This window comes from Lepidochelys kempii, chromosome 8 (genome assembly GCF_965140265.1).
Source record: "Lepidochelys kempii isolate rLepKem1 chromosome 8, rLepKem1.hap2, whole genome shotgun sequence".
NCBI lineage: Eukaryota > Metazoa > Chordata > Testudines > Cheloniidae > Lepidochelys > Lepidochelys kempii.
In genome coordinates, this window is record NC_133263.1 from 107057314 (window position 1) to 107074157 (window position 16844).

General features: G+C 43.5%; 1 protein-coding gene across 3 annotated transcripts in view; it reads right to left on the reverse strand.

Annotated features, from left to right (window-relative positions):
• The window catches only part of ST3GAL3 (ST3 beta-galactoside alpha-2,3-sialyltransferase 3), a 389973-nt gene that overhangs the window by 256589 nt on the left and 116540 nt on the right, over positions 1 to 16844 (reverse strand). Inside the window, exons 3-4 of one of the 3 annotated variants that reach the window (XM_073357969.1) lie at positions 6796 to 6843; positions 3710 to 3844 (exon numbers count right to left, since the gene is read on the reverse strand). The exons of 1 other annotated variant lie outside the window; for it this stretch is intronic. In XM_073357969.1, the coding sequence (XP_073214070.1) occupies positions 3710 to 3844; positions 6796 to 6843 (183 nt within the window). The remainder of the gene's footprint in view (positions 1 to 3709; positions 3845 to 6795; positions 6844 to 16844) is intronic. One more of the 3 variants, XM_073357970.1, reaches the window with a different exon arrangement.

Consider the following 16844-nt stretch of genomic DNA (forward strand, 5'->3'; position numbering starts at 1 on the left):
GAGGGCCCCCCCCCCCCTCCTGCAGCTTCCAGCTGCCATGGGCAGAGGGGGAACCCCACAGCTCCAAGCTACCGTGGTGGCGGAGAAAACCATGGAGCCAGAAAAGCAAAAATCACAGACAAGTCACAGGCAATAAACAAAAATTCAGGAAGCTGTGACCTGTCTGTGACTTTTACTAAAAATAACCATGACAAAAGCCTTAGTCACGACCCTGCCCTCAAAATAGGCGCAAGTTTCATTAGTTCAGAGGATGAGACAAGTGATGTCATTCCAACCCCAATGTTTTAGTACTATTAAAGTCTGAGAGGTTCCAGTTTTCGTAATAAAGTGAATGGAATGTGTACATCTTGAGAGTTTTTTCCTTTCCTAATAAATTACAGTAACTTCCATGGATAGGAAAATCTGTTAGTCTGGTTTAGACTGAATTCAGGCAATGAATTCCGATATGAAGGTGAAAGATTTCACCCCATGAACTGCATATGCCCTTTATTCTCCCAAGAAGTTATCTGCTTAAATCCATTCACATTCTTTGCAAAATAAACTGTTATTTCACTCAATGCCATGTGTCCACTTGCATAAATACAGTTAATGATCTCTTAGTCAATCTTTCAAGAGAATTTGTTTCTCCATTTTAGAAGCTGTATCATATTTCCTAGTAAAAATCAAAGATAATATTAATAAAAAAGTCATGTGCATGAGCTCTCAGTGACCTACAGGGGAGGCTGACAATCTTTAGAGATACCAAAGACAAAGAAAAATGACATTGAAGTATTATTATTGTAAGATCCATTATAAACCACTTCTCAGCATTTCCGAATGGACACCCTCACCTCTGCACGGTCAACAGGAGTGGTGAGGGAACAGACAGTGACACTGAATATGTTGGCCAAGTCATGAAAAGACTGTCTACACCAGACAACCAGCACATTAAAGTCATTGGCAAAAATCCACCATCTCCCATTTAGTCTGTAGTCAGGTAAACAAAATAGGAAGTGAGTCCCATTAATCAAAGATTAACAAAAAGGGAAAGCAGTTTTGCAGAATAAGTAAATATAAACTGCCAAAATCCACTGTACTAAACAAAACCCTCTGACCCACCAAATTAACCCTGTGTGTTCCTTAGGGAATAAAGAGCAGGCTGCTGCAAAAGAAGGTGCCATATTTCCTCCCACCCCACATCTCCTTCAGTTATTTGGATGTACAGAAAGAAACACCTTCCAGCCTCTCCCGAAGAAAAGAATCAGGGTCCAGGACTTCCGTAGAAGGAGCTATGGACATCAACACAGCCCCAAACATGCAACGGCTAAGCAGTCAGTATTTGATCACAGGGGTCCATCCAAAATTTGCCATTTAGGATCCCAGACTCTCTTTCTGACACTTAGCTCTGTACTGCATTCTGTTTCATGCTTTTCTTGACGGTACATTTTGGGTGGGATTTTCACAAGCACCTAAATCCCCAAAGGTCTTTTGCTCTTAAATCACTCAAGCATTTTTGAAAAACCCTCTTTATATTCATCAGTCCACACTACTGCCCAGAGGAGAAGGGTCAGATTAGAAACCAACAGATTACGGTTACCTTAAAATATGCAGGAGGTTCAAAACCTGTACACTATTTAAATTGCTTGAACAGAGCAGTTTAAACCAGCCAACAATCAAACCCTCCCGTAGCAGCAATGTAACGCTAGTAAGGAGAGAGGTTGCTATTATACCAAAGGGTACTGCTGGGATCAAACCAGGCATGCCAAACCCATGAAAAAAACGCAGAAATCGGGCTTGTTTTTGGCTTAATTGGCTTGTGAGTTGCTTGTGGGCTAGTTTTTGGCTTGTAGCTTGTTTGACTTGTTTATTGCTTCTTTTTTTTTTTTATCGGCTCTGGGCAAGGTAGGGAGAGAGCACGGGGGGGGCCCCCACAGTCCCAGACTGCATGCCAGGGAGATCTAGTCACATAGAGTGTTGGGGTTCTTAGGGATTGGCTTGTTTTGGCCTTGTTTTGAAATGGGATTAGCTTGATTTTTGGCTTCTTGTGACAGTCTGGGCGCTTATTATTTACAGCGTGAAAGTTGGCAACGGTGGATCAACACTCACGTTCTGACACCAATTCAGGTGCACAGATATGATTTACACACAGGCGTATAGTGTACCAAAACTCTTATCGCTTTCAATCCACCTGTTAGCAAGGCGGTGAGTAAAGGTCACTCTATAGCTTCCAGCAGTCTTTGTAGGGAAAGATATCTTCAATGCACCTTTAACCTCCCCAGGCCTAGAGCAGAGCAATTAATCTGCTTGCTCTCAGACAGAAAAAAACCCCAACAACCTCTTGGACAAAGTTAGTGGAGATATAAATTTGATTTTTAAGCTCTAAGTGGGTGCTGCCAGCATCTGAATGTAAAGCAAAGCAACTATAAAAAACGCACTTAGCGCCCACTCCAGGTCCCATGCAAACTCCCGCTCTCCTTGTTTTCTGCTTTGGAGCCCCCAAAGTTCAGAATACGGGTTCTTATTATGTCTGGCCCCAACTAAAAAGCTGGTCCTGACAACACACCCAGGACTAAAGTATGGACCTTCCCTTGCTGCTCAAGATCTTATCTTTGACGCATGGGCCAGAGGAGAACCCCAGAAACATCCAGCCCCAACTATCAGACAAGATCGTGATGTGGCCTCAGGGACCCCTTTATTTAGGGCCATATGTCTTTTTACACTTCTAAACCTCACTCCTCCATCTCTCAGCACATCAGCTAGCCACAGGCTCCATGCCAATGCTATTCTGTGAATCAACACATAGGTAGGCGCTCAGTGACCGCCGGACAAACCTTCTGCACGTTTCACAGCATTATCCTGACTGCCCCTGACCTCCACCAGCTGAAGAGTTAAGAGTGCAGCAGTCTTTTGGCACTCCTGAAAGTTGAGAATTGCACATACACAGAACAGAAAATACAAAAACAAGGTGAAGTCTTACAGTCAATTCAAGAGAAATTATTCTGGCCATGGAAAGACATGAATTAGTGGTTATAGTTGAGCACTTCTAAAAAGTTAAATGAAGAACTCAGTCTGCCCATTACTTTGGGGTATGCTCATTTATTAGGGTTACTCTTCGGGAGGAGGGTTGTTTCGGTAATTCTATCAACGTACTGTTTGTGTCACTTGTGTTCTCATACAGAGCTCTAGTCCCCTCCCAATGGAGCTAACCAGGACCTAGGTTCCACAGGGCTGGGTTCTTCCAGCCCCAGAATCAGACAAACACAAAACACACACATTAACAGAGTTTGTCTAAGAGGACCGGGTTAATCAGCACTCCTAAGCTGACCCCTTATATGTCCCTCGACTCGGTAGGCTGGGTCAAGCAGCACTTCCAAGCTGTCACCCTTGTCCCGAGGGGTTTAGATGGGTCTTCCACCGCCTTTTCATTGCTTTTTGTAAGTCTTGCTTCTGATTGGCTTTGGTTCAAGCAGAGGCTGGGAGTGGGGGAGAGGGGTCAGGAAGGTCTTTCGTGAGTCAGACAGGCTGGACGCTATGCCCTGGTTCCCCAAGAACATGGAGCTGATAGGTAACAACAGAAAGTTTCCTTGTGCTTGTTTAAAATGATATGAAATCCTAGGAATGATGTTGTGATTGACAGCTAATTCATCTTGAATAATTAATTTATTAAACTATTTTTTTTATATACTCAACTTTTCCCCCCTTTTATACCCCGACCTGAAACAACACCTACTCGGAATGGCTGGGCCTGGTGCAGCTATAGCTTCTTTCGGTTCTTTCTGGGCACTGCCAGTTCCTGGGTTCGCAGCAAGGTGTGATGGAATGGACGGCGGAAGAAAAAGAGTCACAGTTTCTCTCTCTCTCCTTCCTGTTTAACAAGGAAAGCTACCCTCAGCTGGGCAGAGACCACACACAGAGTGATGTCTTACAACAGGTCTCAATTCTCAGCGTGAGATAGAACTTGCAGCGTAATAAATCCAAGGTGTTTAATACAAGGGCAATTTAGCATACAGATCTCTGGAAAACCTGTTCTCTTGGGCATTTCTGAGCCCCTCTCTCCTGAGTAGCAGATTGCTTTATAATAAGAAGGGAGAAATTGGATTTTGTTGGGGGAGATGGAGTTACAGAAGGGTGTTTTACTGACCTCCTCAGGACTCCAACTGCTCTCCCTGAGATGTAATAAATCAGAGGGCAGAGACTTGTCTCTTCAAAAAGTCCCAGCAAGCCAGCCTGCTTACAACTAGACTTGTTCCCCACTCCTCACAAAAACATGACTTCAGAGACACTGATCAACAGAATTTGTTTTTTCATGAATAAATTAAATTTCTAATTATCTTCTCTCAGATTGTAACACCCCATTCTGGTCATAATACTCCTATTTTTAACATTCATAGAAAATTGGCACATAGGAAGCTAATATTGTAACTCCACATTGATGAGTAACCGGTCAGGATTCTGTAAAGGTATGCCAAACTCAAATTATCCATGGACTTAACTATGCTTTAAAACTGGTAAGTAGCTAAGCAATAATTCAGGGGAAACCAAGATCAAATTATGCCCCTCTGAATTCACCCAGAGATTTCATATACTTTTAATCTTTTCCATTCTTGCCCACATCTGAGTATTAACGAAAACTCTGCACAGCCATTAGTATGGCAGGGTTTGTGGGAAGGGTTAATGCAAAGCACCAAGAAGACTGTTTTTACCAAAACCTGGCGTCATTTCCATTCTGCACACGGTGCCAGCAACCCTAAGCTGTTCCTGAATCGGATCATGCACTCTTGACAGATCAGCTTGCTAGAGAATGATGAAAGAACATCAGAATGCATTTCGGGCTTAAAAATGAACCAAATGACACCAAGGCCGGGATAAGTACGAGTTCTCTGCACAAGCTTCACTGTTCGTGCCAGGCAGCAGGCTTTCTTTGATAAGCGTGCAGGCAGAAGACTAGTACCATGCTGGAAGGCAGCAAACTATTCCTACCAACCTGGGAGGAAAGAGTATCGGACAAAAGAAATCCAGGAGCAAATTTCGTTTTTGAAAAGGAAAGGTAATCAGGTCAGACTTTTAGCAGCTATAAAAGGACATGTTTAAGCCCATGTCATGCCTATACTGAAACTTTTTTAAAGGACTCTCCCAGTCTTTTCAGACTTCTGTTTCACAAACTAATACTGTAGGTCAGCGGTTCTCAAACTGTGGGTCGGCACCCCAAAGTGGGTTGTGACCCCATTTTAATGGGGTCGCCAGGTCTGATGTTAGACTTGCTGGGCCCAGGGCTGAAGCCCGAGCCCCACCACCTGGGGCCAAAGCCAAAGGGCTTCAGTCCTGGACAACAGGGCTCAGGCTTCAGTGTCAGCCCTGGGCAGCAGACCTAAGGTTACAGGACCCCCGAGGCTGAAGCCCTTGGGCTTCGGCTTTGGTCCACCCCCACCGGGGGCGATGGGGCTCAGGCAGGCTCAGACTTCAGTCCCCTCTGCTGGGGTCATGTAGCAATTTTTTATTTTCTTGTCAGAAGGGGGGCGCAGTGCAATGAAGTTTGAGAACCCCTGTGTGGGTACTTTGCACACACAACTATAAACAGTGTCAACTGAATTGTAGCCACAGTGGTGGCTAGGCTGTAGAAATGTCTGCCTCAGGACACTGTGCCTGAGCTTCAGTCCATGGTGTGCTGTGGGCAGCCAAACTAACAGTCACTAGTTCCCTGAAGCAGCCCAAGCACAAAAGAACCTTTCAATTTTGCTTTTTGCTTCAATGTAATTATGTGATGGCCAGTAATACACATGGTCATACTCAGAGGGCAACCAGAATGTGGTCATCCAGACGCTCCCCTTGGGTTCATTAGCTCTGCAGAAAACAAGATCACAGCCCTGCTTGAGAAACTATAGAAATTCCCCTCCGCAGAGCATTCCTTCCCTCACATAATTCAATCGCATGTCCAGCTGAGAAACTCTCCTGGGAGAATGAAACCGTTGTTCCCCAGTCAGTGGGCAACATCAATTCAATGTCTTTCACACTGGAAACCGGTCCATTAACTGCATTGTGTGCGCCCAACTCCTCTGCCTGACCTCACATCTACAGCAGCAAGCTCAGAGCGGCACAGCTGTGCCGATGCAGCTGCACAATCACTTCTACAGCCACTCTATGCGGACAGGAGAGAGCTCTCCCTTGAGATAATTAAACCACCCCCGACGAGCGGCGGGAGAGCGACTCCTGCAGACATAGCACTGTCCACACTGGTGCTTCTGTCAGTGTAATTTATGTCACCCAGAGGCTGTTTTTTTCACACCCCTGAGGGACGTAAGTTATACTGAAAAAAGTGCTAGGGTGGACGTGGCCTGAGTATTGGAAGTGGTTTCACATGTTAGGGCTGGCCCACACTAGAAAATAAGATCAACCCATCTACGCCCCTCAGGCATGTGAAAAATCCACACCCCTGACGGATGTAGCGAAGCCAACCTAAGTCTCTGTGTAGACAGCGCCTCTAAGGGAGGTGGGTTACCTAAACTGGGGGGAGAACTCTTCCCATCGGCGGAGGTAGTAGTACGGAAGCACTAAACCAATGCAGCTGCATTCCTGCAGCTTTGCCATTGTAGCATTTCAAATGCAGACAAGACCTCCTGCTACAATAAGTCCCTTGACATTTCCAGTGCTCTTAACACAAGGATATATTTAGCCAGTTTGGTTAGATAGCCAATTTTCAATGTAATCCTGCACCAAGATCTGACTCATTGTTATCTGCCTCCCAACATGGCTACCAAGTCTAATTAAATAAAAGCCTTTTTGTGAGGGAGATAGAGGGGGAAGAAGGGGATGTTGTACCTGAGCCTACTGTACGTCCAACGGAGTCAAAGGAAAGAACCATTGAATCTGTAACACAAGAGTAGAAGTTCATTTTCCCCTTTTAAATAAATCCATGAATTGTTTACAAGAGGCTTCTCTTTCCTCTCCCCGTTTATCATGTAGAGACTGCATACTCCAGAAACATTCTTAACACATTTTAATGTGCATATGAATCAATCCACACCTTCCGAGTACATTTAGTTGTACTGGGGCAGGAACCACATGCCATCTGGAAAATATCATGGGCAAATACACCACAGTCCGGCATCTATGCCCTACGGATGTCACTCTGAGAGATACCCACATTGCCATTACAAGGCAGAGAACTCCAAGTCATTGCAATGTTTTGCTTGCAGTACTCTGCCTTTTTCTTTCATTTTAAGGAGGTAATCCCCCTTGTTGTGTTTCATCAGGAGGAACATGAACCTCTTCACCAGTCAGGTATGCATATCCACTGTTCCCTAGTGTTATAGAGAACAACAGGTATCTAGCAAAAGCAGGGTGCTGTTTGAAGTTAGAGAATCTCAGATGGTGATTAGCTGATGAAAAAGAAATGATGTACACGTGTGAAACCTGACAGATAGGTACACTTGTGTTCAGCATGGGTTTTATTTATTTGTTTAGCTGTGTAGCGCAGCAAAAGTCTAATGGCTGGAGCACCCAGAGGATTCACATGTGCTGAGAAGCAGGAGAAGCTTCAGCTTGCTATCTATATCATACAAAAAAGGGGATTTGAATGCTGATCCTGTTTGCGCCATGGACTGTGTTTTTCTGGGCATGCCTGCATTTGTTGACAGCACTCTCAAAATGTAGGCACAGCCAGAATACACATTATTTTAAAAAAATCTTTAATAGTTAATAATAATGCCCCATTGCTGGGAGATGTGGTTGAGGTATAAAATAATTTTACCTTATTTCTAGTTTGAATTTGTCTAGCTCCAACTCCCAGCCACTGGATCTCATTAGACCTTTGTTTGCTACACTGAAGAGGATTCTACAGTATAATCCAATTTTGTTCCCCATGTAGGCACTTACAGAATGTGATCAAGTCATCCTGTGATAAACTGGGTCTTTTTAGATCCCATTTGGGTATTTGGAGAGCCCTTTCTCCTTTAAAAGTCCTTACAATTATGGGGACACTCAGTCTCTGAGTGTTTCAAGAGAGTCTACATAGACCTAGCTTGCCTATGAAGGTTAAATACGGCTAGACTCCAGGCCAGGGCTTATCTTAGAATCATAGAATCATTGAATATCAGAGTTGGAAGGGACCTCAGGAGGTCATCTAGTCCAACCCCCTGCTCAAAGCAGGACTAATCCCCAATTAAATCATCCCAGCCAGGGATTTGTCAAGCCTGACCTTAAAAACTTCTAAGGAAGGAGATTCCACCACCTCCCTAGGTAACGCATTCCAGTGTTTCACCACCTTCCTAGTAAAAAAGTTTTTCCTAATATCCAACCTAAATCTCCCCCACTGGAACTTGAGACCATTACTCCTTGTTCTGTCATCAGCTACCACTGAGAACAGTCTAGAGCCATCCTCTTTGGAACCTCCTTTCAAGTAGTTGAAAGCAGCTATCAAATCCCCCCTCATTCTTCTCTTCTGCAGACTAAACAATCCCAGCTCCCTCAGCCTCTCCTCATAAGTCATGTGTTCCAGTCCCCTAATCATTTTTATTGCCCTCCGCTGGACTCTTTCCAATTTTTCCACATCCTTCTTGTAGTGTGGGGCCCTTCAACCCCTCCGTGCTGCAACCAGCTTGTGCCTCGTCTGGTGGGCTTTTCTAGGCAGCAGAGGTTCACAAGCGGTCTTCCTCCCAGCATCTTTGTGGCAGGAATCAGCAAACTCTGAAGCACAGCAGTCTCTCTCCTGGTTGCCACCCCTTCCTGTGACAGTCTCCCTTTAAAGTTAATTTCCTCCCAGTGGAGGAGGCTCTGCAGATATGCCTATTTAGTGTCAGCTGAGCCCAGAGGACCCCATTAACCTTTTCCCAGATGGGATTAAGGTGTACCCCATCATATACTCCAGCCGTCAAGATGGGAAGCAGTTCCTGGTTCAAAGCGTCCGCATCTCCGACCTCCCTTGGAAAAACATGATGTTTACCAAAAAGTTTGGTGTGCCAGGTACCACTGCATTATACATGGGTTTGAGTCCTTCATGGTATTCAACCAATGCTGGGGGCGTGGTCAGTGATCAATGAGAAGGGATTACGCAGCAGTTACTTCTGAGAAAATCTATGAATCGCTTAAATTGCCAGTGCTTGTTTTTCGATAATTGAAAAGGCCCTCTCCCCAGGGAACAATCTTCTACTTAAATACAGGACCAAGTGCTGCTCACCTGCAAAGTCCTGTGAAAGCACAGGGCCCACTCCAATATCGGAGGCATCTGTATGTAATATAAATTCTTGCAAAAAGTCAGGATTAAAAATGATGGGCGACTGACAGGTGGGGCTTCAATGTGTTAAAAGCGTCTTCACAATTCCCATCCCACTGGATTTTTCTGGGGTTACTGTCTTTTTATAAGATCTGTTAGAGGGCCATGAGTAAAGTGAAGTTAGAGATAAACCTCTGGTATATCCCAGCAGGCCCAAGAACTGCTTCATTTGCCTTTTTGTTTGAGGACAAGGCATGTGGTTAGAGCTTGTACTTTATCAATTAGTGGTTTTAAGAGACCGCCCCTATGCTCTACCCCAGAAAGGTCATCTCTGTGGTGGCTAATTTACATTTTGTTGGGTTGGCCATGAGACCAGACTCTTGAAGGGAATTTAATGCTGCCCCTATATGCCATAGGTGATCATCTTCAATAATTTTCATGGCTATTCTGTGAACGCTCTCCAATTTATCTTGAATTGGGGACACCAGAACTGGACACAGTATTAAAGTAGCACCTGTACCAGTGCCAAATTCAGAGGTAATATAACCTCTCTACTCCTACTCAATATTTCCCTGTTAATATGTCCAAGGGTCTCATTAGCCCTTTTGGCTACAGCAGCACACAGGGAGCTCAGCTGATTATCTATCATGAGCCCTTCACTTTTCAGAGTCCTGTCTTCTCATGACAGAGTCCTCTGCAATGAGGCAGGATTAAGTGTCATCTAGACCATCCACGACAGGTGTTTGTCTAACCTGTTCTTTAAAACCTCCAATGATGTAGATTCCACAACCTCCCTAGTGACAGTAATTTGTTCTAGTGCTTATCTACCCTTAGAGTTAGGAAGTTTTCCCCTAATGTCTAACCTATATCCCCCTCTCCTCCTGCCCACTGCAATTTAAGACCATTACTCCTTGTCCTGTCCTTAGTGGTTTAGGCGAACAATTTATCACCCTCCTCTTTATAACAACCTTTTATGTACTTGAAGACGGTTATCACTTCCCCACTTAGACTTCTCTTCTCCAGACTCAACAAACCCAATTTTTTCAATTTTTCTTCATAGGTCACTTTTGTAGACCTTTAATAATTTTTGTTACTCTCCTCTGGACTTTTGATAATTTGCCTACATCTTTCCCAAAATGTGGTGCCCAGAACTGGACACAATACTTCAGCTGAGGCCAGATCACTCTTGCTATTACTCAGAATAATGTATGTTTGTTTGTGTTTTTGCAACAGTATTACATAGTTGCCTCATTTAATTTGTGATCCACAATAACCCCCAGATCCTTCTCTGCAGTACTCCTTCCAAGGCAGTCATTTCCCATTTTGTACTGGCACAATGAATATTCCTTCCTCAGTAGAAGACTTTGCACTTGTCTTTGAATTTCATCCTGTTTATATAGGATAATTTCTCATTTGTCAAGATCATTTTGAACTCTAATCCTGTCCTCCAAAGCGCTTGCAACCCCTCCCAGCTTGGTATTGTTCACAAAGTTTATAAATGTACTCTCTATCATAGAATCATAGAATCATAGAATATCAGGGTTGGAAGGGACCCCTGAAGGTCATCTAGTCCAACCCCCTGCTCGAAGCAGGACCAATTCCCAGTTAAATCATCCCAGCCAGGGCTTTGTCAAGACTGACCTTAAAAACCTCTAAGGAAGGAGATTCAACCACCTCCCTAGGTAACGCATTCCAGTGTTTCACCACCCTCTTAGTGAAAAAGTTTTTCCTAATATCCAATCTAAACCTCCCCCACTGCAACTTGAGACCATTACTCCTCGTTCTGTCATCTGCTACCATTGAGAACAGTCTAGAGCCATCCTCTTTGGAACCCCCTTTCAGGTAGTTGAAAGCAGCTATCAAATCCCCCCTCATTCTTCTCTTCTGCAGGCTAAACAATCCCAGCTCCCTCAGCCTCTCCTCGTAAGTCATGTGTTCCAGACCCCTAATCATTTTTGTTGCCCTTCGCTGGACTCTCTCCAATTTATCCACATCCTTCTTGTAGTGTGGGGCCCAAAACTGGACACAGTACTCCAGATGAGGCCTCACCAATGTCGAATAGAGGGGAACGATCACGTCCCTCGATCTGCTCGCTATGCCCCTACTTATACATCCCAAAATGCCATTGGCCTTCTTGGCAACAAGGGCACACTGCTGACTCATATCCAGCTTCTCGTCCACTGTCACCCCTAGGTCCTTTTCTGCTGAACTGCTGCCTAGCCATTCGGTCCCTAGTCTGTAGCTGTGCATTGGGTTCTTCCGTCCTAAGTGCAGGACCCTGCACTTATCCTTATTGAACCTCATCAGATTTCTTTTGGCCCAATCCTCCAATTTGTCTAGGTCCTTCTGTATCCTATCCCTCCCCTCCAGCGTATCTACCACTCCTCCCAGTTTAGTATCATCCGCAAATTTGCTGAGAGTGCAATCCACACCATCCTCCAGATCATTTATGAAGATATTGAACAAAACCGGCCCCAGGACCGACCCTTGGGGCACTCCACTTGATACCGGCTGCCAACTAGACATGGAGCCATTGATCACTACCCGTTGAGCCCGACAATCTAGCCAGCTTTCTACCCACCTTATAGTGCACTCTATGCCACTGTCCAAATCATTTATGAAGATGTTAAACAGAACCAGACCCAGAACAGATTCCTGCTGTACCCCACTTGATATGTCCTTCCATCTTGACTGTTGAACCATTGCTAACTACTCTCTGAGTTGTTTTTCCCGAACAGCTGTCCACTTATCTTATAGTAGGTTCAGCTAGACTGTATTTCCCTACTTTGTTTATGAAAAGCTCATGAAAGACAGTATCAAAAGCCTTACTAACGTCGAGATACATCACATCTACTGCTTCCCTCCCATCCACAAAGCTTGTTACTCTGTCAAAGGAGGAAATCAGGTTGCTTTGACATAATTTGTTCTTGACAAATCCATACTGACTGCTACTTATCACCTTATTATCCTCTAGGTCAGTGGTTCTCAAACTGTGGGTCACAACCCAGTACTAGGTCACAGAGTGTTAGGCACTGGGTCACGGTGGCTCTAGTTAGCACCGCCAACCGGGCCGTTAAAAGTCCCATCATCGGTGCTGCCCAGCTAAGGCAGGCTAGTCCCTACCTGTTCCGACATAGTGCTGCGCCCCAGAAGCGGCCAGCAGCAGGTCTGGCTCCTAGGTGGGGAGCCAAAGGGCTCCTCACTCACATTGGCCAGTTCCCGGCCAATGGGAGCTGGAGGGGGCGATGCCTGAGGGCAAGAGCCACGCAGAGCCCTTGGACGCCTCCGCCTAGGAGGTGGACCTGCTGCTGGCTGCTTCCGGGGCACAGTGCGGTCCGCGGTGCCAGGACAAGCATGAAGCCTGCCTTAGCACCCCCACTGCACCACCGACTGGGAGCCACCCAAGGTAAGCCCGCACCCCAACCCCCTGCCCCAGCCCTGAGCCCCCCAAACCTGGAGCCCCTCCAAACCCCTCATCCCCAGCCCCACCCCAGAGCCTGCACCCCCAGCCCAGAGCCCTGACCCCCTCCCACACCCTGAACCCCTCATTCCCAGCCCCACCCTGCAGCCCTCACTCCCACACACCAACACTCTGCCCCAGCCCTGAGCCGCTCCCACACCCCTCATCCCCAGCTTCGTTGGGTCGCGGGCATCAAACAGTTTTCTTCAACTGGGTTGCCAGAAAAAAAAAAGTTTGAAAACCACTGCTCTAGGAGAGTAAAAATTGATTATTGCTCCACTATCTTTCCAAATTCCAAAGTTAAGCTCACTGGTCTATAATTCCCTGGGTTGTCCCTATTTCCCTTTTCATAGATAGGTACTACACTTACGCTTTTCCAGTCCTCTGGGATCTCTCCCATCCTCCACGAGTTCTCAAAGATAATCGCTAATGGCTCAGAGATCTCTTCAGCCAGTTCCTTAACTATTCTAGGACGTATTTTGCAAGGCTCGGCCAACTTGAAAACATCCAACATGTCTAAGTAATTCTTACGGACTTGGCTACACTTAAAAAGGCTGGAACTGCGCAACTGTAGCGCTTCAGTGAAGACGCTATCTAGGCTGATGGGAGGCCTTCTTCTGTCAGTGCAGGTAATCAACCTCCCCGAGAGGCTATAGAACCCCTCCCATCAACGTAGCGCTGTCTACCCCGGGAGTTAGGTCAGTAGAACTGCATTGCTCAGGGATGTGGATTGTTCACCAACGTAAGTTACTAGTGTAGACCAAGGCTAACTTATTCTTTCCCTGTTTTAGCCTCAGACCCTACCCCATTTACATGGATGTTGACTATGCTAGTCATTTGCTCACTGCTAACCTTTTGAGTGAAATCTGAAACAAAAAAAGGCATTTAACATTTTGGCCATTGCTGCATTTTCTGCTATTGTCTTTCCTTCCTCATTGAGTAACGAGCCTACTCTGTCCTTGGTCTTCCTCTTGCTTCTGATATATTTGTAAAATGTTTTCTTGTTACCATTTATGCTCCTAGCTAATTTAATCTTGTTTTGTGCCTTGCTCTTTCAAATTTTGTCCCTACATGCCAGTGTTGTTTTTTAATATCCATCCTTTGTAATCGGACCTTCTTGTAGGACTCTTTTTTTGAGTTTCAGGTCATTGAAGATCTCCAAGTTAAACCTGGGTGATCACTTACCATATTTCCTGTCTTTCCTGCACACTGGGATAGTTGGCTCTTGTGCCCCAATTCTCCATGAACCTCCAGTTCTCATGATGATGAATACATCTGATTTTTACCCCCAAATACAGAACAGAAATACTTATGGAACATGTCTGGATTCCACAATTCTATCACTTACATCAAGTCAAGGAACAATACCATCGTTAAGATTCGTTTTGTTCCTAATATGTTTTAAGAATTCCTTATTGTCCTTAACTCTTCCCTTATCAAATTTCTACAATTCCTAGCTTCTAATTTGTATTAATTTCTATCAACTTCCCCTTTCTTCCATTCTTTTATAGCTGCCTTTGCTTCCCCTCTACACTAGTTTGGTTTCTGAACCAATACAGCCTTCTTCCTGGATTGTGGTATTGTGGCATGTTGGACATTTAGTAAAAGGTTCTTGAATAATTCCCAATTATCATTTATAATTTTCTGTTTCACCTGTTTGGCTCATAATTGTTTTCAGATTTGTGAACATGATCCTTTTAAAGCGTCAAATACATATATTATTGGTTTGGACTATATTCTGTAAATATGATCAAGTCACAATCACTGGTACCTAAGGAACCATTAATTTTTAATTCTGAGATAAATTCTTCTTTATCAGCCAAGATGAGGTCTTATATAGCATTCCCCCATGCTGGATGTAATGTGCTGGATACAACATTTTTTGAGTTCGGAAATTTTCATCTACAACTTTCCCTTCTTTATGATAGATAAACGGAGGAGGCAAGGATGCTGAATCTTAAACAAAGACATGCTTTTCCTTAAGCACTGGGAAATAAATAGTGTGAAATACAAAACAAAAACGTAAAACTTTTAAAAGTCTGTCTTAAAATCCCTTGTCCTCTAAGCAGCTCAGCTTTCAGTCTTATCTCTTTAGATGAAATCATAATTTCACTAGTTCTTCAGTCACCACAGAAGTTTTTAGATTAGACACAAAATGCCATGGTTAGAGCCCTGCAAATCTGAAGATATCCGCTTTATATCAACAGACCCTGTTTGTGGATCATGGATTGGATGCGGATACAAATTTTTATCCGCACAGGGCTCTAGCCATGGGATTTTTAGTAAACTCAGGGGGTCAGGATCTGACTTTTATCTCTCTTTCAAAAGCTATATAAGATTTGAAGGTCAGAAGGGGCCATTATGACAATGTCATCTGTCCACATGCATAACATAGGCCACAGAATTTCACCCAGTAATTCCTTCATCAAGCCCATAATTTCTGGTTGAGCTACAGCATATAAGTGACTTGCAGGCTTGCAGCCACTCAAACAATCACCACGCCCTAAACATTTGCCTGCCCAATAACCACCAGTTCCGTCAGCATGACACAGCCTGGTAAGCATGTATCAATATGACTGAAGTTGCAGCATGGGAAAGAAGGATTCCCAAATTCCACGTGCTCTTACAGGTTCTGCACGTGGACAAGAATGAGAAGGCAGCTTTGCTTAAATCAGCTCCCCAGCTAGTTAGACAAGTCTTCTGCTCCAAGTAAGAGTTACTGAGCACTAGTGAACAGATACTTGATACAAACAGGGTGGATAAAAATAAGTGGTTAAAAATAAAATAAAAAACAAAACACAATAATCTGTTTTTAAATTTAAATTAAATACAGATGCGTTTTTTGAAATAAACAATTAAAATTACATTTGAAATTATGACAACTTATGTTAAGGCTTAAACCTATCATCTATTTAAATCATTTAAATTAAATACAAAAAATAATATTACGCTGTACATGTTTGCTGCAAGTTTTAAAGTAAGTCAGACCACTGATCTGGCGGAAGTCTCTGGCTAAGCACCTAGAACCAGAGTCTGTCGAAGTGCTAAACCAGCTTTTGACAGCAGTAGCCTCTTCTGCAGATGCAAAGAGTTGTTTTGTTTTTTTATTTCAGTTTATTCAGCATGCTCAGTTCAATGGCTAGTTCATTCAAAAGTAAAAAACCAACTGGGAGCTGAAAAAGCAGGGAAGCTTGTTTTCCTTTTTCATTCTATTAATAAAAACCTAAGTGCGAGAGGATGACATCTACTAGTTCTAAAATCTTGAAGGACACAGTGACCAGAAACAATCAGTTCAATTAAGTAATTACAGATAATACTTCCTTTGTTTATAAATCAGTTAGTTATAAACACAAAACATATTTTGATAACCTTTTATAGCCTTTTTTCTTATCATCAAGTGTTTTATTTCAGAACAAAATTTAAAATTCTGTGTATTTTTAATTGAATTTCCACCCACAAAGCTTGACACAAATCACTAGTAAAAATATCATCATAGAATCATAGAATATCAGGGTTGGAAGGGACCTTAGGAGGTCATCTAGTCCAACCCCCTGCTCAAAGCAGGACCAATCCCCAACTACATTATCATCTAGTAAATAAGAAATGCATCATTCACCATTTTCTAACATAGTACAAATGTACAAATTAAGAATCTGAATAAAAGTAAGTTAAGCTATATAATTGCTCAAACAAATTTAAGACAAGGGGATTGAGATAATATAGATATAATGAATCCTCCTGGTTAGCAAAAAGAAGCACCAAATTTAGTGTAAAGGCTAGATTTTAGTTGCAAACAACATGTTTTAATGATTACCAACTAATGAGAATCAATCTTTCTTTAGGAAAATAACTAAAAAGTACAAATGCAAAACAGGATTAAAATCAGTAATTTAAATCAAGGTTTCCTCCTTGCTGATTTAAATTATGATTTAAACTGGTGATTTAAATTGTTTTGATTTAAATTAATCCACTCTGGATACAACACAGAATGTCCCTGACGGTACTGATACACCAACGATGATGAGCAATATGTGAACAAAACTCCAGCAGCCAGCGAGCTGTATGGCCATACTGAACTGATGCAGAGACAAGTAAGGAAGCCATTCTTTTATGCAACTGCTGTCCCTGCACTGATTTCATCATTCAGTGAAGATACCAGTTTGTTGAATATTACCACTGCTCAGTCAATTCGGATGC